At 44.8% G+C, this 24,509-nt stretch overlaps 1 protein-coding gene across 1 annotated transcript in view; it reads left to right on the forward strand.

Moving 5' to 3' along the window:
* LOC146657599 (zinc finger SWIM domain-containing protein 6-like) overlaps window positions 1-24,509 on the forward strand; it is a 47,871-nt gene that overhangs the window by 3,556 nt on the left and 19,806 nt on the right. Inside the window, exons 2-3 of the mRNA XM_085425796.1 lie at window positions 21,773-22,129; window positions 23,642-23,790. Of these exons, the coding sequence (XP_085281922.1) occupies window positions 21,773-22,129; window positions 23,642-23,790 (506 nt within the window). The remainder of the gene's footprint in view (window positions 1-21,772; window positions 22,130-23,641; window positions 23,791-24,509) is intronic.

Raw genomic sequence — 24,509 nt, forward strand, 5'->3', positions numbered from 1 at the left:
TACCGTAAGCCCCCATGTCCCCGAGGAGTGACATACTGATGCCTGGCATATGTCGCTCTCTGCGTCGTCATTAGCATAGTCTACGCGGGACAGCCTGTTTATCCAGCTCCGCTTGTTAGGCTAATTTTTTTTTTTTCTTCCACATGAAGCTACATGTCATTTTTATCATCCTTACTGCCCCAAATCTGAGTGATGAGGCGGACACTTTGAGGGCGCTTTAAATTAAACTTGAATGAAAGTAGATACGCCATAACCTGTGGACCATTTTGCTGTGTTTTCCATGGTGGTGTTATCGGACTAAATGGCCTGTAATATTTTGCCTTGGCCCTGCCAAAAATATCACTGAGTGTCCATGGCAGTCATGCCGGTGTAAGTGTGAATGTCATCCTCCCCGACTCCACCTATTCCAGAGATAAACTGTTAGGTGTGTGTGTGTCTGTGGGTATGTTTGCATATATGTGTGTCTTGTCTTTTGCTTCTGCATGCTCATAACTCAGGTTAATTTGTTCACGCTCTGGAGAATCTTAATTAGGTTTCTGCGTCATCTGCTCTCACCAACTCTCCGTTTTCTTCCTTCTTTTAGAAGAAAAATAAAAAATAAATCATGATGTCAATGAAACAGTGAAATAACAACCAGGCGAACCACCCGCCTGGTTGTTATTTCACCTGTTTTTTGATTGTTTGTTTTTTTTAAAACCTCTTCCTATTTGTCACATGGAGAAAATCATAACACAGACTCTGCTTAAATTGTCTGTGTGGCTCCATTATTGTGCACCATGGGTGTGTTAGTGGAGATGCTGCACAAAAACTTTTATTTAACATTCGGCCAATATGAGACGACAATACAACATACAGAGAACAGCATTTAAACAAAAGGCTTGGTAAAAACAATGAAGGTTTGCACACATTGTTAAGTTATTGCTGGTATGACAATGCCAAAGAGAAATATTTTACAAAGTTGAAGGAACACAAACTTGTTTGTGCAAGAACAGACTCATGGATCCACATCCTTTTTTTTTTTTTTTTTTTCCCTATGCACTTCTTTTGAGCTAAGGATTCATAAGGCTTTTTAAAAGAGCTTCTTCGGGGCCCACATCGACAAGCATTCAAACATTCTGTCCACAAAGGTGCAGAATTTAAGATGCGCAACGCAAATCTTGCAGGAGCATGTCGTCTGCGAGACGCTATCGGGCTGAGCGTTAAGGCTGTTTTTGTTGGGTGAGGGCTTATTCTTTTTGTTTGTGTGTGGGCTGTTTCTTTTCATGTGGGTGGATCTGGTTTTATTTTCCTGTTAGGTTAGAGAGTTCCTTTATCTTTTTTACAATACCCGTCGAGAATGAGCCCACATGCCCACCGCTGAAGACAGGGAGAGCTAGAGAGAGAGACTGAGCATTATTCGAATATTCTGGGAGGCCATACTGCTGTAAAGAGGCAGAAATTGCCAGAAATGCTGTCACAATAGAATTCAGAGGCTTTTCAAAATTATTCCCCATGAAGGTTTTGTGCTTTCCTATAAAGCAAAAGTTCTTTTAGAGGATTCTGTGAAAGTCAGGGTTATCAGATGTCTGTAGATCAAGCTTGAAGGTGATAGCGACGAGGGAGCAGTGATCCAGGATCCGGTGCATCAGGTCTACCCCTAGGCATATGACTAACCCTGGGCTTGTATCGTCATGGAAACATGCCTGAGCCTAGAGCTAGTGTAAACATCTGGCTGTCCAAGAGGGAGCGAGAGGGGCAGCAACTGCGTCCATGTGAAGAGAAGTGGAGTCTTTAAAGAGAGCGCTCTCTCTCTCCGTCTGGCTTTGTGTATCTGAGCCTGGGAGAAGGAGATTCCAGGGCCTTGTCTCATTATGTTGGCCGAATGGAAAGAAGATAGGATACCTTTCAGCTGTCGTGTAATGGAAACATGTTAGCTTAGTACCTCCGCGTGTGTGTGTGCAAGTGTGTGCACATGCAAATGCGGCTTTGCAGTCGTTTGGTTAGAGACAACAGATTGTGTTTTGTGTTTATCTTTTGATCTCGCTATTGTTTATTTCATAATATTACTTGATGAGAGATAATGCCTAGATTGGCAAAGCATCCAGGAAAATGACTCTTTTTTTTTTTTTTTTTGTATGTTTCCAGCTGAGCAGAATATTTTCCATCTAAAGCAAAAGTTGCGTAAGCGTCACAGTAAATCCAAAATGTGTTTGCATGATAATTACTTTAATTCTGCAATAATAAGTTTCAGCTCGATCTCAGTTTCCGCTTTCTATCGCTTGAAAGCAATGTGGGTGGCCTCCTTAAGGATATACCCTATAAAGAAACAATGCCATGCTGCAGCCACTAAGTGATAGATGACCACTGGTTCCTCTGCTAGCTGTGCCTCGATCCCATCATGTCAGAATTTTCCAGAAGGTCCCTAATGCTTGTCACAGCCTTAGCTCCAAACTCTAACCAACCCCGTTCCCAGATGTGCCTTTAGATAGATTTTTCCCACCACAGACCATAACTTCCTGTAGCCAGCCATGTTCCATCTCCTAAACTTGGCTTTAACTGTCCCCTGCTCCTCCCATTTCCAATGCCTATACCTGTAGACAGTCCTGTCATTTCAAGCTCGGACTAATGTCTGTGTGCCCTGTTTCCAGTCTTTCTACCTGACTGGAGCCAGCCTCTGTCTCATTCTCAGTCCCAGACATAGCCGTTTCCTCCCTACCCCTCTTAAATGAACGTTCCCAGTTCCAACCATAGCTTCACTATATCTGCCACACTGCCAGACCTATCGCAAGTAGACCAAAGACCTCTTTTCAAAATGACCCTGCACACTAATAGAAGCATATATTCAGAGATGCTCAGCGTTTAAGATCAGCGTGTGTTGGTGCTTGTTAAAATAAACCAGCTAAAGTAATAAAGTTCCAGCATGAGCTCTGTAACGTCTGCCCCAGTCCCTGTTCCAGCTTGACTTGTCTCCTGTCCCAGACTGTGGCTGCTGTGTGTGCGTCAGCACAGCTCCTCGGCTGGCTGACTCTGTCTAGGAATCCAGTCCTTCCTCCACACAGCTCCTGCCCCTCTCTTCTCTGTCAGCAGAGGGAATGAAGCACAGGGAGCAGGCGATAGAAAGGGTACTAAATCCACAATGACAAGGCCCTATTAAAAGACGTTTTTTCTATTTCATTTAATGACTTTTATTACCAGCCACCCCTCTCACTTCGATTTGGCAATAATAACAACAGGGGAATGCAGCACTCAGCGTTATCCTATCTGATTCTCCCTTTCACTTTTTTTTTCTTTTTAATGAATTCCACTTTGCACCAATGTGCTGCTGAAATAAGCACAAAAGCAGTCCAAGTCTGCGCTTACTGCAGCGGAGAGCTAAATGTGTATATATTTATTGTGGATGGATGCCTGTCTTTGTGCCTTGCATGCATGCTTGCATGTACATCTGTAGTAAAGACTTTGCACACGTCTTCACTGTTACCACAATCCAAAGCTTCTCCATGTGGTTTGGTCAACAGCTGTTGTCACCTCAGAAGCCAAACGTTTTGCGGTTTTGTGTGTGTCTGTGTGCGTACATAATCACTGTGTGCTTTGCTCAGAAAGTAGAAAGCTACCTGCCGTGGTCCAATATTAAGAACAATTACTTTGGTCTATCCTAAACAAATACACAGCATAATGATAATAATAATAATAACACAACTTTCCGTTGTAGTGAGTGTATAATTCTTGTATCATGTTCGTCTATATCAAACGAACAGCCCAGGGCTTTCTAATAAGAAGGCAGTCAAGGCCATAAAGATTTGGACTTGGACTTTAACTCGGGTGGATCTGCCTTGTAAAGCTACTTCTGAGACACAGCTCGCCCAAATTCCTGCACAGCTTATAAGTAAAGGCAGGATTCTTTCAGTCTATTTAACTTTGTGTGAATAGGCGAATGTACGTGTGTGACTTTGTGTGTTAATGGCTCGCTGAGCGTGTTTATGGCTGTGTGTGTCAGGCTGAATAAAGGTGAGGCATGTTAATGATAAGAGGGTGGATGACATTCCCGTCTGTCATCATTCCCACCCTATCTCGTTTCCACTCTTGCATGTACACACACACACACACACACATTTACCTCACAGTGCCGGGGTGCCGGTGACTAGGCGCCTTTGAATAAACAACAGCAGAGGATGAGGGTTTACCTGCCACTGACCCCTGTTGCTCGCACACATACATACTGATAGAGGTGTTCACTCATTGACTGGTCCCTCCCCCATCACTAAGCTGGCCCAGTGTTGACCTCTTCATCTGATCTCCAGGGATTTACCGAAGTCAAAGGTCAATCTGGTCAGACTGTCCCTCCAGTGGCTGACTGCCTTCCTTGAAAGACAGGCCCCTGCTCGCATTATTGTTTTCCAATAAGTAGCACCTGACCAAAGGAAAAGGCTGCTTGCTTGATTGAATGTGTGCATGCGTCTTTACACGTCCCAATAAGCAATTTCTCACCCGAGAGAACGGTCCAGGAGGAGACAAAGAGTATGCCCACTTTTGTTGTCCCTTTTGTGGAACAATCGGGAATCTGAGCCAGATTGAGACGAGGGGGGTTATCCCCTTCTCTCTTCTTGCCTGGCAGGCTCAAGTGCCGTGTGAGCTATGTAGAGGAGGAGGCTTTGAGAGTGCAAGGTGCCTCTGGCTGTGCCTGGTCCAACGATGTCGTGGCGGTGTGGCATGTGAGACATGCATTCATTGCTTTGTGGCAGAGCAGGGCTGAATAGAGCTGGAAAGGCTCTCCAGGCATGAGAGACAGAGAGACAAAGAAAGAGAATGAGAGAGATTCAGAGGGAAGGAGTAGAAGGCTTTCAAATGACTATGGAATTTAGTTTGCCCTTCTAAAGAGGTTTTTTTTCTTTCTTTCTTTTCTCTCACTTCTATGCTCTTTTTTTTTGTTTTGTTTTTTTGCTTGCTTAGTTTTTTTTTTCATATTTCATTCCTGTTTTCCTTGTTCTTGCCAGCCTGTTTTCTTGGTCTTACCATACCTCCATACTTGCACTCCCTCTCTGTGCTTCTAAGCTCCCATTGTCTCTGTTTCTCTACTTCCTGATTTTCAAGTTTCAATTCCCAAGCCAGGCTAAAGACACCCATATTGTATTTTACACGGCTCCTGTCTAGATACAGCATGTTTCCATCAAGCTTCCTGTGTCTAAAGTCCCAAAAGAAGGCTAACAAGCTTTCTAATTCCTCCTCTCTGTGCTTTGCTAGAACTACCAGTTTGTGTCCAGGTCTCAGGGGCAGTCGCTCTTTCTACATTCACAAGCTCTCTGTTTACTACAGGATTTATGAGAGAAACAAGACTTGGCCTACTTGCTGTGACGTGTATTTGTCTGAAGTTTTTAAATGATCCTCAATCTGATGTTGTTGTTTTTTTTAGGCATTGCAGACCATCCTGGAACCTTTTTAGGTCGACACTGATGAATTACACTTGTTTATTGCCCTGATCACAACACTTCTGCCAGGCCACAAACATAAACCTAACTAAAAATCCTGACTGATCGGCTGATCTGAATGCTAGCCCACAATAGCAGATAAACTTCTACACATCAAAATGGCAAATGTCATACACGGTGTGCTGTTTAAGATGCTTTACACAACCCACAGTGACTTCTGCAGGCATCTGCAAGCTGCTTTGCAACCCGCCTCCACTGCAGTTCCTCTTTTCACTGCTGTTTCTCAATCAAATCTGCTGTGATGATGCCTGCTCTGTTCTCTGCTGGGGGTTTTGCTGCTTCTCTCCCCTCTTCCCACTTTCCATGTCTGAACATGAAATGGGATGCAGGTTCCCAAGCAGAGCGAAATGTGGAAATAATAATCTTATTTTGACTGAAACCGGTCTATGCCTGTCCCACGCTCTGCTCGTTGAACGGCATGGGTATAGTGTGGGTGAAGTATTGACGCTAGCATTATTGCCTGGCATTGTTGAGGATGATTGTATGCCATTGTGTGTCACTGCCAACCTGTCTGTCTGCATTCTAGCTGAGACTGGCTTGCTGCTAGCAGGCTAGCTGTCCCTCCTGGGTGGCTACATCACCTCATCCTATACCCTCCTCACAGCCAGTGACAGCCCAGCCCAGGGAGACATAGGTAATGGTCCTCTCTGATGTACACCCCGACTCAATTGAACTGGATGGCAGACACACGCCTAAAATAACAAAAGGAGGGGAGCGAAAGAGAGGGGGTGGAAAGGAGAGAAGGGGAGGGAAGGAGCGAAGCGATCGATAAAGCAGGGACACATTGCCTAATAAAGATTTATTCCTTTCCCCCCCCCTCGCCATCCGCCTTGGCAGGGCAGACGAGGAGGGGGGGAGGAGAGAATGTGATTAGTGGACTTCTTCTCCCAGGGTGCTTCTGATAGCATGTGTGTATGCGTGCATGGCGGTGCACTTGGCCCCATGCGTTGTGTGTATTTTTGCATCTCGGTGTGTTTATCGCATGTGTTTGTCTCTCTCCCAAGAGCAATAGGGGTTAAAAACGGTCTCTGTCGTTTGTTCTGCCAGCAGCGGCACTAGCAGCTGCAGCTGTGTCCCTGCCTCTCTCTTCCTGTCAGCTAATATTTAGTTAATCTTTGGTCTGGGACCTACGGGACTGGCCGGAGCTCCTGGTGCCCCATCCATCTCGCACTGATCTATATTCCACGCTGGATCCCTGTGCCATTAACCACTACCAAGGGGAGGAGAGCAGGGGATGGAGCGGCGCAGAGGTAGAACTAAGAGGAAAGGGCAGATGGGTGGAGGTAGAGCTGTAGAGAGACAAGAGAGTGATGGAGAGGAAGCGATAGAGGGAGGAGGAGGAGGGGTAGCTGTCTACCGTATCAGCGCTAAATAAGAGGGAAAAGACAGGCAAGGAGGTGGGTCAGCTATTCCATACATGGCAGAAATTGCTCCTAATAATTTAGGGGAAAGTGCAGCAAAAGAAATATGCACAGATTTATTTATTTATTTTGAACTCTGCAGCTCCATTTATTTCCTGCTTTATTGGATGCCGTCCCGATTTAAGTCTTTCATATAGAGGAGCAGGTGGAATTACTTCAATCCGACAATAAACAACAGAGAGGTAGAGTGTTTCCACAAGGAGGTGTGAAAGGTTGAGGAGGAAAAGGCCGACGTGGGTGGTGGAGGAGGATGGGCAAAAAAGAGAGAGGCAGAGGCGTGGGAGTGAGCGATCCATATGCAGTGAGTGGGCCACTTCATTGATATGCATTGTGTAGTTATGAGGGGGTCCACCTGTGAAGGCTCCAAGTGCTGAGTCACTCAGTAACGCACAGACTAAATGCTTTTATCCCAGACGCCTCGTCCATCTGAATGGAATATAATGGGCCGTAAAGTGCTTTGCTAGCAGCGGCTGCTTGCCCCATGGCAAACCCTTGCCCCTCGCTCTCACTCATCCTTCTCCAAATCTAATTTCGCCACTTTCATGGAAACAAAGTGTGCTTAGCTTTAATTACATTGTTGTTTTTTCTATATATTTTTGTTCTTCTTTCCATCTTTCCATGTTGTTCCTCCTGCAGTGCTTTTCTGGCAGCAACACTGAGCTTTCTCTCTCTCCCCGCTACAGCCCTTCTGTCCACACTCCCTGCATATCTTCCCCCTACAGTTAAGTGTGATCCCTCTGCTGCTGCCGCTGCCGATGCTGTGTGTCTGCGTGTGTGTATTTTGTGTGTGGGGCACCTGTTTGGGATCTCGGTGTGTGTTCAGGGTCACGCCTGCAGGTCGTGCGTAATGAATAGCAGAGCTGTTGGCGAAGCACAACTGGTCGGGGAAGGAGGTGGCCAGAGAATAGCTCACCAGTGACGGAAGGAGAGGAGGAGGATGGACGGATAGATGGAGGGAGGGAGGAAGGAAAGAAAGAAAGGGATGATGGAGCGAGAGGACCAGTAAGGGAGGAAGTGAAGAGTGGTTGCGAAGCCAGTGAGCCTTAACCACCTTCTGTCAGTCTGTCTGGTCTTGGTGCTGTTTTCTCTCTCCTCGGAATCTAATGGCTTTTCCACTGTCCTCTTTCCAAACCTCCACACCTCCCCTCCTCACCCCCTTCTCTCTACTCTTACCTCTCTCTCTCTCTCTCTCTCTCTCTCTCCCCCCCTCCCCCTCCCTCCCTCCATTTTTTTTCTTTCTAATTCCTCTCCATCTCTCACTTTCCCAGTTAAAATTCTCCAACGAAGTCCCTGTCTTCCCTTGCTACCTCCCCTCCCTCACTCTCCCTATGTACTTCCAGCTGCTGGCCAGGGGAACAGCTGACTAAATCTAAAGCTGGGGCCCCTGGCTCTGGCTCTGGCTCTGGCTCTGGCTCTGGCCCCAGCTCCAGCTCCAGCTCCAGCTCTGCCATAGCCTCCTCCTATTCTCAGCCCCCCTTTTCCCTTCCTCCAGCTCTCCCTCTTCTCTCTGGCCTCTAGCCCTGGCTCCTCTCTCAGCAGCCCCAGCTCAGCCCTGGCCCTGCCTCTGAACCTGGGCTCCAGTTTTGCCTGACTCTCAGTGGTTCCTTCCAACCATCCCCCTCCATCCCACTTTGGAGCTGAAAAGCCTCAAAACCCTTCGCTCTCTCTCTCTTTCTCTCTGTTTTGCCTATAAGCCTTCTGTTTTGCTTTCTCTTTTTCGTGTGGGTGTGTGTGTGTGTGTGTGTGTGTGTTGGCTTTTTTGTTTTGTTTTTTTTAATTGTGTATTTCTTGCTACTTCATTTGCTCACCCTCCTCCCTGCTCTGACAGGCTGTAGCTGGGCCCCTGGTACTGTCCCAACATATCTGGACTGAGGCCTCATCCAGGTTGGCTGCAGTTCAGTTCTCTGGCTCCTTTGCCCAGCATCCATTGCCAGGCATCTTCCTCTCTCTGGCTATAACGTTAGTCACTGTAACTCAATGTGGCTCGCTTTACTCCAAGCCACACTCGGCTTGTACATTCGGTTGTTTCTGGCTTAACACTTTCCGTGAAGCTCTCAGACTCGTCGCGTGTCTCCTCCGTCTCCTCGACTCCAGTTTCCGTGCGTGTCTTTAAGTTGTGTAGACGGGCTCTGGCTCAGGCAACGGCACAGACACACACGGCAGGCGCATGAAAGCATGCGTCGTGCGAGAGTGTGAAGCATATGACACATGATTGGCAGTAGGGGGAGGATGGGGAAAAGCAGCGAAAGGGGAAGTGGGCCTTGTCACAATTCTAGACAAGCCGAGGGCTCAAGTTTGATCGCTGCCCAGGGAAAGGGAGCCTTTGTTCACTCCCCCCGCCCACCTCCTCCCTAACCTCTGAGGCTGTCAGAGCGAAGGGTGCAGGCTTGTGTGATTAGGTGCAGGCACAGGTTCCATCATCACTCTTTTGAACAGACATTGCCCACAGAAGACACACGCCAATACGCTTCTTCCTTCTTGACACAGAGCAATTCTGAAAGGGCGACTGTAGGGACTGACAGGGTAAAGTTCAGAGAGCAGCCTGCAGCTACACTGGGATACACATTCCCTTTGAGTGGAAGTGGGCCAGTGAAGCCCAGGCAGGAAGAAAAATAGTCTCTCCTGTGGAAAAACTTGCCGTTCTTTGCTTATTATTCAACCCATTCCTGTCTGTCTAATGCCCACAGCAGTCTCTCCCCCCCCCCTCCTCTCTTGTTGCATTTGTTGTCGGCTTTTGTTGTTATGTTTTAATTTTGTATGTATGCGTGGAGAGTGATTTGCTGGGTGGGGGTGGAGGGGTGGGAGAGCAGCAAAAGTTTCCTTTGGAGTCACGTTTTCTCTTGCTGACTGACAGACGCGGGATGATGAAAGCGAATCGCAAAGTGCCACAGACATCAAAGGTTCCTGTCTTCCCTCACTTATTGGCATCAGTGCACAACAACCCGGCGTGGATTCCTCAAAACAGGGAGGGAAGCAGGGGCGGGTGGGGCGTGGAAGGAGCTGCAAGACGTGGAGGCATATGACAAAAGAAACTACCGTCCAAACAGCTTGAGGGGGCAGAGTCAGGAGGTGGGGCCGCTAAATAATCAAACCTAAGCGCTGTAACTGAATCGGACTGCTTTTCAAGAGCATTTTCAATCAAAACGGGCTTTTGATGTGCACTGATTCTGATACCAGCAATGTTTGAATAGAGAAATAGTGACAGGCTTGAAGTTATGAAGAACTCTGCTTTGGGCCCTCACTTTGAGGCTGCTTTCTTTTTTTGGTGTGCATGTACTTTTTTGTATGGACCAGTGCAACAGTAATTAACTGAGTGTTAAAGCTGAGATGAAGTAAGCCGCTTGGTTCTGCTCTCCTAACCTTATAGACCCCCGCCCCACCAACCCCTCTTCTGTGTCTGTCTCTCACTCCCTCCCTTTTATCCTTTCTCTTGTTCAGGATGGCACCCATTGACTGCCTCTGACCTAATTTGGGCAAATTTCACTGACCTACTTCATGGGTGAATGCTGACTTGCCCACGGGAGGTGATTCTCTCACACACATGCACACATAATCTTTTCTATCCTTACGGTTAACATGCAGGCCCCTCGATGCCCCGTACAGTGGATGTGGTGGCGGGCAAGTGACCCCCCCTCAGCTCACCCCCTCGTTCCCCAATCAAACCCCCTTCTATCCTCTCCTCCTTCAGCAGTCTGGCATCCCAAATGAACATAATGAGGATATCAAAGTGTGAGCGCATAGTAAAATATAAACAAAGCTGTTGGCCTCTGTTTGATGTGGTCTCAGAGGTGACATAGCGCTTCACTTCACTAGTCTCTGAAGAGATGTAATCAGCATAATTGGGTAAGGATACGATTATTCTTCTGTCATTTATGAAAATGCTAATTTGAGGTAATTCGATCAAATAATCTGGAGGTACTTTGGGTGTACTGGCAATCACAGTAATTCATTTTTTAAAGTTTAAAACGATACAGACTATGTGCATGTTGAGCAACCTGAGAATTAGTCTGTTAATGTGCTAAAAATGAATTCAAGCATCATTGCATTCCTCTGGCAGATTAATTCCCAGTCAACTGGACGAGGTCCTCTGGAGGGTTTTGGAAAGGGTGTTGTCATTCTTGGATTAGTTCCCCCCCCCCCCCCCCCCCCCCTTTTTTTTTTTTTTTTTCTTTTTTAATGTGAGGATGATCAGTAATAGACTTCTCTGCCTACAGGCCTTCACAAGGACATGATGGTTAGAATGAAGTCTAGCTTGAAACTGTGTTTCGGTCACGCTTGTTTTAGTATTCTTTGTAATATTTTGTGCAACCGGTGTTTTGTGTGTTTGACAAAGAAGATACTTGTGTTCATATTTTTATTGTCTGCATATTTTGCACTGTGTGTGTGTGTGCTTGCCCCCTGAATGTACATGCATATAGACCCAACACCGGACAGACACACATTGTCATGGCAACGCACACGGATGTCAACAAAAGAGGCTCCAGGGTGAATATTGTCCCCCCTCTTGTCCAGCAGGGTGCAATTTATCTCAATGTAGCCATGAAAGGCAGCTATTTACATGAAACCAGAGCTGTTTCTGGGAAATAAGGGTCTCTCTGAAGGTTTTGATGTCAGCTGCCTGCTTTTAGTCCAAGAATGGAAACCTTAACCATCCAGAGAGAGAGCGAGCGAGCGAGAGAGGGGAGAGGAGAGGAGTGAGTTGTAAACCTACCGAGAGAGATCTCAGTTCCCCCATGTGTTTCAGGTCCTCACCCTGAAAAGTCTCTCATCCTTTCCCCTTCGACTTGCTTTCTGAAGGCCGAGCGTAGCGTGTGATTTCAGATGCTTACAGTTTGCACAGAGTAAATCTGACTCTCTCCCACCCCCCCACCCCCCTTTGCTTTATAGCTTATCCTTAAGAGAGTGGTGCTAACATCAACGTCAATATTTACAGGAATAGCCCGCAGGCAAGCGAATCGACCACCTCGATTCAGCAGAGACATCAACCTTTCTCGTGCTCCCCCTCCTTCCTGCCCGTTCTCTTCTTTCCCTCACTTGTCTTCATCCCAGCTATTCCCGTTCTCTGCAACAGCCCGTCGATCAAGGCGCCAGGTGGCTGAGTTATTTGTCTTTGGGTTGCCTTTGTTTTGTGTGTGTGTGTGTGTGTGTGTGTGTGCACAAGGTGCGTCCTGTATGCGCAGGATCTTTGACAGGGCCACGGCTTTGACACAGGCTCAGCTACTGTTTGAGAGATGCTGGATGACGCGTGTCAAGCGATATTAAATGTGAGAGAACCTCCCCTCCTTTCTTCCTCCATCCCATCCCCCACACCCCGAACCCCCACTCTGCCCATCCTGCCACCGTGGACTGTGTCTGCTGTGGTTAGTGTGAGCTATGACACTTTCCACTGGGTCTTTTTTTTTTTGTTTGTCTTTTTAGGGAGGGGGGTAGGCGGCACATCTGATGCATGAAGCCTCACATCACTTCGGGTATAGAGTGGAGAGAAGGTCAGCAGATACACAGAGGAATAGATGCAGTGCACAGACACCTTACCTGTGTCAGGTTTTTCCCTTTTTAATGGTCAAACTGATTATTGTGCAAGCTACATATTTTTCAGTTATGGTGTTTGAAAACTGCTGCTGTAGCTGTTGCACAGTTTTGTCTTATCTGGGGTGTCGCTGATGAAGCCAGGTCACTTTCCAATAGACTGCCCACCTGTTTAATTGTTCCATGTAGATTTGTTTATTTTCTTTGTGCAGGGAGACGATAAATAACTTTTTTGTACATTTCACTGTGGCACTAACACACATGTGCACCTGCTTCCATCTCTGCCAGGTAAGGCAGAAGCACAAGTAGCATGCCAGCAGGCCTGATGCTCTAACAGGACGCTCCGAGATGGGGGGGTGCCGGCAGAGGCAGCTTTATGGCAGGATGTAGCACGCGCCGGCGAACAGAGAACAGCCAGTGTGACCTCAGTGACTCCAGGAAAGAAGGGGTTAAAAAAAGCCAGCATGGCTACATTGGCTGCGTTACGCAAACTGGCGGCTGGCTGGAGCTGAAAGGGGAAGTGCTGAGCTCAGAGGAACACTGGCTCAGAGCCATCGCTCCCTCCTCCCTCCTCTGAACCCCCCACCCGCCATCCTCCCCCTCCTCCCCGCTACAGCTGAGTGCTCCCCATGCTTCCCACCGCCAGGCGTGGTGATGTGTGTTTGTGTGTCTGTGGGCCTGTGCTGGAATGCAGCTTCCCCCTCGGCTGGGGCCTGTGTGTGTGTGCGCACGTGTTCGTGTCTGTCTGGAATGATGCCTCTCCTTGTCTATAGTGTGACGTCAGTACACACACAGCAGGTCAGCTTAGGGCTAGGCAACATTCTGCGTGTGTGTGTGTGTGTGTGTGTGTGTGTGTGTCATGGGAGGGGGAACAGGGGAGGAGTCAGTTATTGGAGAGAGAAAAAGGAAAGAGGAGGGGCTGTTTGTGAGCAGAAGGAGGTTGACTGCAGAGAGTCACTGAAGCCAGTATGCGTGCATGCATGAAGGAATCATGAGTGTGTGTCAAGGGGTGGGGTTTTGTGTGTGTGTGTGTGTGTGTGAGAGAGTGTGTCGGGTGACTTTCCAAATGAAATGGGAAGGGTAAAGAGAGTAAGGTTATTTCCTGGCGTGGAGAAGTGAACCTAAAAACACGCACATAACCCACGCATGTGCACTCGCAGTCATGCTGCAGTTTTCAGTCCAGTGCCATTAGTGCCCAGCTATTTTCATATGCAAATAAATTCTGTTCACTTTCAGCAGCATTAACTTTCACAGTGGCTTTTTGTCTGTGCGCTGTGCTGCATTTACAGAATCTTTTTTATTTAAACCACACTTGCTCTTTTTTTTTCTTTTTTTTTCTATTATCGATTTTAATATTTGAGCTTTAGTGGCTCGACAAACTTCTAAAAGCTGCATTATCGCCAAAGGATTTCTGGGTCAAAGTTCAGATTAAGTGAACGAAACGCATCTACAATCTATTTTGCATGTCAGTCTGGGAGTTTCTGCATGCAGATTTTGCATAAAAGCTGAAAAACACACTTTTCAATAATCCCCATTTATTCCTTTTACTTTGTCTACTGAACAGACCAGCTCATTTTGAACAAGGCTAGTGCTTTACTGTCTCAACTTACTCTATAGGTTTCCCACCAGAAAGTTACTCAAGTGCTGTAGTAGCAAACAATGGCTTTTCAATGGATCCCTTTACCTTCATCTATAGCTTGCGTGGGTCTTCTGGGACAGACTTCTGCTAATTACACGCATTCATTTCCAGCCATCTGTAATTTCATTCACACTAATGAACCTTGCACATGGATTGGGATAATGTATAGTTAATTTACAGATGGGAGACAGAATTAGCAGGCTGCTAACTTATCAAGTGACAGAAATTTGTTGGATACCAACTAAAGGAACAGTTCACCCAATACCACACAGGTGAAATTACACCTAATAGTAATTTTAGACTTAAGCGTTAAATACTTAAATACAACTAACATAGCACGTTTTGTTAGACCCCAATTTTAGTTTGTCACAGTCACACAGGTCTGAATGCCAGCCATGTTCACCGGGCAATTACTGGTTGTAAGGAAAAAATGTAGATTTCCCTAACCAGTTGGTGAGTGATTGCAGGATGTTGATGGTAGTCACTATGAAACTGATTACTAAAATCCTAGTCACCCTGGCCTAGAGACTGGTCAGTGACCTCCTGGCAACCACAGGTCATTAGGGATAAATATGTATTTCCTGACCAGGTTGTTTGTAGTCAGAAGATGAAATTGGTTGCAAAGAAGTGTACAGTTATGATTGCTTTGATTATAAGCAGTTTGCTTCAGTTGCCCATTTTTGGAACGGGAGACACTAACTCGACTGCAAACACTTGCCATCGAGTCTTCATGCAGTAGTGAAACTGAGAAGTGCAACACAAACCGGAAATTGAAAATGCTTGCCTCAAAGGAAAATTTGTGGCTTTTGAAATGTGTTAGCTGCAACTTTTGTGCTCAGTACACACTGTAGATGATCTGCTCGTCAGCTATAGGTTTGCAGCTGACTGCTGGTCACTTGCCTCCATTCCAGGCTCTGGTCGCCTAAGCAGCCTTCTAATATATTTACTATCTGATCATATGTCAGTCGGCTGTATTCTTCTTATAAGTGATTATTTCAGTCGTTTGCATGGAATTTCAACAATGTTTATGCTGCTCATTTCCCATCACTTGAAGTCGTGGGATGTCATTCACTTTTTATGCTTTCTGGTCTGACTGAAGGCAAAGAACGCCTCAGGATGCCAACAGCTAGTGTTCTCCTAGTGGCCCATCATAAGCCCAGATAAACTGGAGGATTGTGTCACATAAAATCTGTGCCAAATCGATATGTGGATCCATCCACTGTGGGAAGTAGCTGAAAGTATTTGCAGTCAAGCTGGCATCCCTCATGCAAAATACTGGTGACCTTTCAGGGAGGTTTTTCAATCTCAACTGGTGGTTCTCAGATGGCCAATCAGTCTCTAGGCCTGTGTGACTGAGGCCTAATAAACTTTTACAGACTTTTATGTATCTTTTTATATAGAGTCATGCTAGCTGGTTATCCCTGTTCCCCAACATTTTCTAATGAATATCCCTTAAACTGTTTTTTTTTTTGTTTTGTTTTTTTTTCCTCTTGTCTCAAGCCCGTCCATGACGAGAGGCTTCACTGTCTTCTTATACTGGTCATTTTCTTGAACACCAACCTTTGGGATCCGTCAGCAGAGCAGTAACACCATCTCTGTCTGACAGGCCCAATCCAGCAAAATTAGAATCCATTTTGAAAGTGATAGTTAGAAAATTGCAAGTCATTCCTGATGTACCGCGTGGCAACGAAGTGGCAGCAGCCCAGTAGTCGACTGTCATTTCAACCGCCAGCTGATGACAACTCCAATCACCCACACATCCGTCAGCGTGCGCGCACACTCGCACGTAGACACAAACACACAGACATACACGTATACTTTCCCTCCCGTCCCTATGATTAACATTCAGATTTTGCTGTCAGATTCTCAAACGGAAGTAAATGCATTGAAATTCATAGAATATCTCAGAACATTAATTTATGCTTATGTGTGTCTTGTCAGGATAAGCATTCGGACTGGGAGCTTGTGTGTGTGTGTTTGTGTACAAATATGCATGTGTAAATGTGTGGGTGATGAAAACACACCCGGGGAGGAAAAATACTTTTTTTTTTTTTTTTTTTTTTGGTGCACCAGTGGGTTTAGGGCATGAATATGGCTGCCCCTGGAGCTCAGTTGTGTTATTCAAGCCTGTCCCATACCTAGGACACACACACACACACACACACACACACACACACACACACACACACACGCACGCACGCACGCACGCCTGGAGCAAGGTCTCCTGCAGAATAGCTCTGATGTCTGTTTATAGTCTCTGTATGGGTTCTTCCTTATAGGACCACACACGCATGCACTTATTGTTACTCACACAGACCTACCCTTTTAGATGCTGCATAGCCTTGTGTACGTCTTTGTAACCTTATTAATTGGGCCAGTTCAAGGAGCTGCGACGAAGGAAATGCTCCTTTAGCTGTGGGTGGGATGGCGTGTTAGAGGGTGGGGGTTGTTCATCAGTTTATGTCCCTTTTCTAGCCTTGTAGCAGTTCAGATCTCCTTTCAGCAGGGCCTCTCAGTTTAGTCCGACCAAATGGATTGGATTCCAGGCCAATAGCCTTTTCTCTGTTAGGTTTAAGCAGGCTATCTTTGGTCAACATAAAATAGGATCCCATGTTAAAGCTCACACTGCTGCAGGTGGTCCCCTCTGGATCAGAGAAGCTCTAGCAGGGCAGAGTCGGATTTAGGTGTTGCTCTCTCTCTGTCTACAGCCCACGAGGTAATTTGATTAATGTGCAAGGCTAAAGTGAATCTGTGCAGGCGACTGGGCCTTAAATATTTGCTCTGGCTGTTTCTCCCTCTTTGCCTTTGTTAACTTGCTTTCATACCGGCCCATTTGTTTAATCTTGGTTCTTTTTATTTTTTTTTGGTTTTGTTTGTTGTCTTTTGTTTTTTCATTCAAATGCATCATTTTTTCAGAATAAATCACACACAAACAAACTCTCTCTCACACACACACACACACACACACACACACACACACACACACACACACACACACACACACACACACACACACACAGGATGAGTGCTGTCTGAACTGCAGGGTGCCATATTAGATTTAGGTGACAGTCACTCATGGACCAATTCAGCCAATAAACTTAATGACCTTCCCACTGCTGGGCCTGAATTTTCTCCATTGACTTGGAATCTTAATTTGATTGCGGAAATATATGTATGTTGCTCAATCTAATTTAGTTCACTGATTTTGGAACACTGGGCACTTTTGTGCTTAGCGAAGCAAACCCCCTCTCCCCACCAACTGCCTTCATGTGGGAAGCTAAATCCTGTTTCATAGGGAGCATATAAAGGTGGCATTCTTCCGTCACAGCAGACGTACGTTGAAGGGGCTGCAGGTCTTAGCCCAGGTCTTTCCTCCCTGAAATAAGAGCACAAATCTGGCATTTCAGGGGGGCCCTTGTTTTTGGAATAAGCAGAAGTGGTCATAGCTGGTCAAGACGTCACATACTGGCTAATCTGCACTTACACAATTTGAGAATGAAAGATCGAAGTGCAATATGAAAGAATGCTTTGATGTGGGTCACCCAAAGAGTGTGGGTGGTCCACAGACATTTTTGGATATCTATCTGTCTGTCTGTTTAGCTGTCTAGCAAGCTAGCTAGCTTTACACACACACACACACACACACACTCATTCTCACTCACTCTTTCACACACTGTCATTGCCTGCTTCCTCTGTGTTTTGGGCCAAGTGTGATTTCACCAGGGCGGTCAGAAGGGGTTTCTAGGGCAACCTCACAGAGGCCTTGTTCTAAAAATGGCCGCCATGGTTACTTTGAAAGCCAACACTGGCCTCTTGAACATGCACAGAAAAGAGCCCTGAGTACCACTTGGGGAGGAAAGCTGGGTGGACTGGGTGAGGGGGAAACCAGGCTCTTTAATAGCTAGCACATGAGACATTGAAGGTTTCATACCCACCCAACCAGGAGTCAGGGGAGGTGTGTTTGTGTGTGTGTGTGTGTGCTAGTGCGTGTATCTAAACAGTAATATCCCTGTACTCAGCGCTTGGCTAAATTAAAAGGGCATTTTTGGCGTGGGGGGCAGGTTTTGGTGCCCAGACGATTGGACGGGGAAAGGCGAAACTCATTACCTACCCATCTGTCAGAGAGTGAGAGAGAAAGAGCTGTGGGAATGTGGATGGATGAAAAGGGCTTGGAAGGGGAGAGAGTGAGAATGCCTATTAAAGCAAGGGAAACACGACAGAATTTAGCTTTTTAAATACGCAAGTCTTTTATCGCTGTTCAGTGTTTTATACTCCATGTGTTCTGAATCCAAAAAGTATCCCTGTTCATTTTCTCTATGAGAAAGAAAAATAGTTTTGGTTTTTAAAGTGCAGCTGGTTTTACAACCGTGTGTGTGTGTGTGTGTGTGTGTGTGTGTGTGTGTGTGTGCAATTGTATCAAAGGTTCATTTTTTTTGGGCTCTCTAAGCCCCACATGTTTTTGATGTTCTCTCTTTCTCCCCCCTCTGTGGACCAGGGGCCACTCTCGAAACACAAGCTTGACATCCTCATTTGTATGTTTTTTTTTTTTTGGTTTTTTTTTACAGCTTAATAAGCTAGCTTTCTGCTCTACAACCAGGTGCACCATGTCAGCGTTTTTGTCTAGTTTAAGATTGTCTCAGTGCTGGAGTCTCCCACAGCTGGAGACATATAGGCTTTGATCACTGCAGATGCGAGTGGCTGCCATATTTGATCCACACTCAATCTACTGTGGATATTGTTAACAAACATGTGTTTCCTCTGCCAGCTGGCTTTCAGAATGGAAACGCATATCTCCATGGCAGTGTTGTGCAGTGTTAGGTTTTTGCAGCCAGCATTTCTTAGTTTGCAGATAATGCTAAGCGAAAGGGTAAATATCATAATTCATTGCTCTTTCTGTTTTACAAACTCCAATTACATTCATGCTGATAGAGCTTTTTGAATGTTGTATTGATAGATTTATATTAGGCATCCGTCTCATAAAACCGATAGCAACTATTCTCATCCAAGGGAACAAGCATTAAATGGACACAAATGCTCAACTAATCCAAAAGGGGGGGGAATTCAAAGCAATTTAAGAATGGAGGGGCCTGAAGAGGCTTGAGAAGAAAAGTTAACTGCTAACTGAAGTTAATGGATGTGAAGCAGAAAACAGACAGTCAAAATAAATAGGAACACATAGTTTATTCACAGTTTAGATAAACACGTGAAGTGGTTATCTAAAGTTTACTCAAAGTAAAGCTAGAAGTTAAGTTTGTTAACTAAAAATATAGATAAAGAAATAAAATTGTTAGTTAAGCAACAATAATTTAAATTGGCTTGTAATTTAAATTGTTAGCTAACTGTTAAAATGATTATTTTCACTATTTCAACTGTTAAACTATAACTAAACCGTTTAAAGTGGTTTAAAATGATTACCCAAATGCATGCCTTGTAAGTGACATTGTTAGCTAACTGTTAAAACAAATAAAAGTCAAAGTATGCTATGCTAAGTATGCTATTCAATGCTAAATTAATAAAAAGTTTGAAATTAATAGTTTAAAAAATTGGTTGAAATTGAAATTGTTTCCTTAATGTATTAACAGCTTAAATATTGAGAAAAGTATCCACAGTTTGTTAGCTAATTGTTAACTAAAAATAATGAATAAACATTTAAATTAGCTCAGTAAAATTTTAAATGAAGACTCTGAAATGAGAAGCTAATGGTATGGCTTGCTACTGAAATATTTAGCCAGATGTATTGATTAACAGTTGAAATGGTGAGATAAAAGTGAAATAAACAAACTAAAATGTCTGGATAAAATGAATTAAGAGTTTTAAATGACTAGCTGAAAGCATACCATGTCATTAAAATAGTAACTATTGAAAGGATATAAATGTATAAATAAATGCTTGAAATTGTTGGCTAAAAAGAAGGAATAAACCAATGAAAGTGGTCACCAAGTATGAAATGCTATTAGATGCAGGACTAACTAAAACTTGTTGGCAAAAACTGTAAGACAACAGCTACTGACAGCCTTGTGATATGCAAGATATTTAAATGAAGTTTCCAACTATGCTTTTCTAGAAGCTGCTTTAGGGACAATGCTGACATTTCACATTATCACTATTTTAGTCACCCGCTTTCTTATTCCACTCATTGAGGACAAAGAAAGAAGGGTGTCTATTTTGACCTCTGTTTAGCTTTCCTGAATAATCCTCCACTCATTTCCATCTATATCCTATAAAATATTCAACTCCTGCCCCTCCCTTCATACCAAATATAGAGCCCCAGAAAACACTTTGATATATGCGTTAATACATGCTTGATATCACATCTATGTACGCGCTCGGTCCTTTGATAAACATATTAAACATATGTATGTCTTTGCATGGTCCACATGAATTTCAGAGTTCTCTCTTGAGCGCATAAAAGCATTCATAAGCTACTCCTGGCCTCTGCTAACCACTCCCATTATTAATAAATGCATGATCGCACGCTGTGCCTCAATATGTGTGTGTGTGCCCATATGTGTGTCTCTTTCATATGCTCATAAGTGTGTGTTTTAGGCCACTGCTGGGAACCCCCACCTGGTTCATTCATATGTATTCTCGAATAATGACTAGCCACGCCTCTGGATGGTGCAGTCAGGACAAGATCAAACATTATATTCAAATGAGAGCCTGTATAATTCATACTGGAAAAGTCAAGCACGCTGCTCACTTCCTTATCTCTTTCTCAATTCCTTTTGCCGTGGATCAGCAGTTTCCTGCATCTAGATTTCTGTCAGGCCCTTCTACTCTCACTCACAGTAATGGTAGTAGACTGCAGCTGGTCCTGATCATACTGATAAGAGAACATGGGGCCTTTGGCAGGTGACTGCGGCCGAGTGAGTCTGTTTAACATAACTCCATCCTAAGTTTATTCATTCTTGTAGACAATGTGCACAGTAGTGTCATTTATTAAAGAGCACACTTGGTGAACTAGCTGCTGTAGTACAAAACGTCTTGTTGCCTCTGTGTGTCTGTAGATCTGTAAACCAAGCAGCAACCTTCTTGACTAAAAACTCAATCCAATGCAGAAGCTTCAAACGCTGTACTACCTCATGTGGCTACCTTAGACTAGCCCCTTTTACTCAAGCAAACCACAGTGAGAAGCATTATCCACAAATAGAGAAAACTTGGAATAGTGGTGAACCTATCCAAGAATGGCCATAATGAGCTCTAAGAGTGCATCGATGATTCATCGAGGAGGTCACAAAAGAACCCGGCGTATGATCTAAAGAACTGCAGGCCTTACTTGTCTCAGTTAAGGTCAGCTTTCATGATTCAGCAATACTAACAGTTGTGGTCATTTGTATATTCTTAAATCTGGCTCAAAAGTAACACAGTATTTCATAAAAAGAACAACATACCAACAGTCAAACATGGTGGTGGTAGTGTCATAGTCTGGGACTACAGGACCTGGACCATCTCCAGCTGAGATCTATTAGCATCACCCTAAACAGACCTTTCATGCTTAAAAACCCTCCAAAGTAAACCAATTCTACAAAGAAGAGTGTAAGCACCGTTAACTAGTGGCTGATGGTGGTTATGTCCCTGTATTATATAAGACGTTGCTTAGTTGTCTGCTGTTTCTGTAGCTTGGCTTGTTGTTTTAGTTGCAAAGACAAATGGAAAACAATGAAGGATTTAACAAAAACGTTCCTAAAACAAAGCACGTTCTCTTTTGTTTCTAACATTTTCAGGCTTCCACCTGAGCGGCACAGTGACGGACCCCGCCACCCCCTCGTCACCGGAGCTCGTTTGCAGCGTCAGCGTGAGCTTTGATCGTTGCAAGATCACGGCGGTAACGTGCACTTGTGGAAACAAGGACATCTTCTATTGCGCCCATGTAGTGGCGCTGTCGCTTTACAGAGTACGGAAACCGGAACAGGTCAAGCTGCACCTGCCCATCTCGGAAACCCTCTTCCAGATGAGCAGAGACCAGCTGCAGAAGTTCGTCCAGTATCTGATATCAGTCCACCACACTGAGGTTCTGCCTACTGCGCAGAAACTGGCAGACGAGATTCTGTCACAGAACTCTGAGATCAATCAGGTCCACGGTGAGGAAACCTGTGTGTTAGTGTCTTTGTGAGGTAATGGGCATGTTTAAGATCGCATGTGGGTTTTAACAGCCTCTACGTGCGCACGTATTGACTGTGAGGGGAAGGTGAAGTGTGGCGGGATCAATGTTACTCATTAATAAGAGCCAGACAGCAAGCAGAGATTCTGTGGCTGCAATCAACACTATAGAGCTCTTCTTTACCTCTGAGAGAGAGAGAGAGATATAACAATGCAGAGATACAGATCAAGAGGTTACTAGACAGATTTGTTTATCTCTTGTTATCAATGCTGTACTTACTGCTTACCCAGAAGAGGTAAGCAGCAAGTACAAATAGAAGGGCAAACAACTCGGGAAGAGAAACCAAGGAAACCAAGAAGCACAAAAAGGCATAAAAGAGTCTGGATGCGTTTTTTTTTTTTTTTGTCTGTGTGTGTTGCTGCTTTGTAACTGGAGAAGTGATGAAGGAAGCAAAAAAGAAGTTATGGGGAGGTGTCCAAAAATAACGGGACACAGGAAACAGACTTGAGCAAAGGAAACTGAGAAGGAGGGCCAAAAAAAGAAGACGGAGAACAGAAGAGACAGAGTCTTTTGAGAATGAAGAGACCTGTCAATGAGCCATTGATAGCTCTAGAAATGTAAACTAACTCTTGCTAGCAGAGTTACTCCTGTTCAGGTTCTCAGTTTGAGCGTCTCCTCAGCGAGTCTTCGGAAAGACATCTTTAAAACTCAATTTGTTATTGCATGCTTTTAACAAAAATCTATCTCAGTGAAACCAGTTAATTTGCTTAATCGGTAATGCAGTTTAATTATTGAGGGCGGCACTGAAATAATGACGTTATGTTATATTAAAATTAGTTTTATTAAAATGCAATGGTGGCAAGTTTGTCTATTGTTAAGATCAAATAGCTAAATGGCTTTGCTGATGTGTGCTTGGTAATGTTATAGAAACAAAACACCACATTGCTGCCTGAAGTACGAGTAGTGCACTTGCAGGTTGCTGTAGTCATAGGACATAAAGGTGTAGAAAGATGAGTTACATTGTCAGTCTTTTTTTTTTTTTTTAATTTCGTGGCTATTTATGGAGATATTTTTGATCTTTTTCTTAAAAGGAAGGGCAAATGAACTTGGAAAGAGATGTTTTTTTGGGGTTTTTTTTGTAGACTTAGCTTTTAACTGTGTTTGCTAAGATCAAAGTGCACTGTTTTTGTGCTTTTCATGAACAAAATTAAACTGACTTTCATCTCATTCCCCGGAATATAAAATCTGCACGGGGTTTTATTTGACAAATATATATTCACAAATGTCCTATACCAAAAATGCCATAGTATTAATTAGGATAAGAGATAATGAGGGGAAAAAATGTTATGGCCTTATGCACATTTAAGATTTGAAGTGTGTGTGTGTGTGTGTGTGTGTGTGTGTGTGTGTGTGTGTGTGTGTGTGTGTGTGTGTGTGTGTGTGTGTGTGTGTGTGTGTGTGTGTGTGTGTGTGTGTGTGTGTGTGTGTGTAGGGGCCCCGGACCCCACAGCGGGAGCTAGTGTGGATGATGAGAACTGCTGGCACCTGGATGAGGAGCAGGTTCAGGAGCAGGTCAAGCTCTTCCTGTCCCAGGGAGGATACCACGGCTCGGGCAAGCAGCTCAACCTGCTCTTCAGCAAGGTCAAGACCCAGGAACACTCCCACATACACGTACAAAACACACCAGCTCTCATACAGTACATACCAGCCCTGCCAGTCACGGACACGTTCACGTTGCTCTTTTGTCTTTCTCACAAGAACAAACAGCTACTTTGAATAAATATTTTCTCCATAATGTTAGCGCACTTTTATAAGAAGCAGGAGTAAAAACAACATAATACAGAGAGCACATACACTGAACGTCATGCTGGAGCTAATTGCAGGAGGGACAGACACTGTAAGATGAAGAAAGAGAGAGGTATCGGAAGGCGAAAGCTCGCGCTGTATGCTCCTTTGTACCCGTGATTAAATGATTACATGAGAGACGTGCCGTTCGCTCCGTTACCTGGTATTACAGTGGCAGAGCTAGACCAGCATTAATGCGCTGTGTGCTATGTAAAGACTGCAAGCCAAGGCCATTATCATCCAGTCCGCCTGGCTTTTAGAATATCTCTCGGCTTCATCCTCTTTGTTGCCTGTTATATTCATTTCAGTGCGCGCGCACGCCCACTAACAGCCGCGTATATGCTTACACAGACGTGCACGCCCACATCGAGAGTCACGTACGCACTTGCGCTTACGCAGAGCTCCCCTTAAATCTAAAGCACACATCCACTGCATTTGAACTTTTGAATCTACTGCAAGTGTCCATGCGTGTGTGTGTGCGCGTGAGTGTTGTCTCCGCACATGTTGCAAAGTTG

Source organism: Rhamphochromis longiceps, linkage group LG12 (assembly GCF_057381845.1).
Source record: "Rhamphochromis longiceps isolate RC_006_pf linkage group LG12, R_longiceps_female_GT1.1, whole genome shotgun sequence".
NCBI classification, from domain to species: Eukaryota; Metazoa; Chordata; class Actinopteri; order Cichliformes; family Cichlidae; genus Rhamphochromis; species Rhamphochromis longiceps.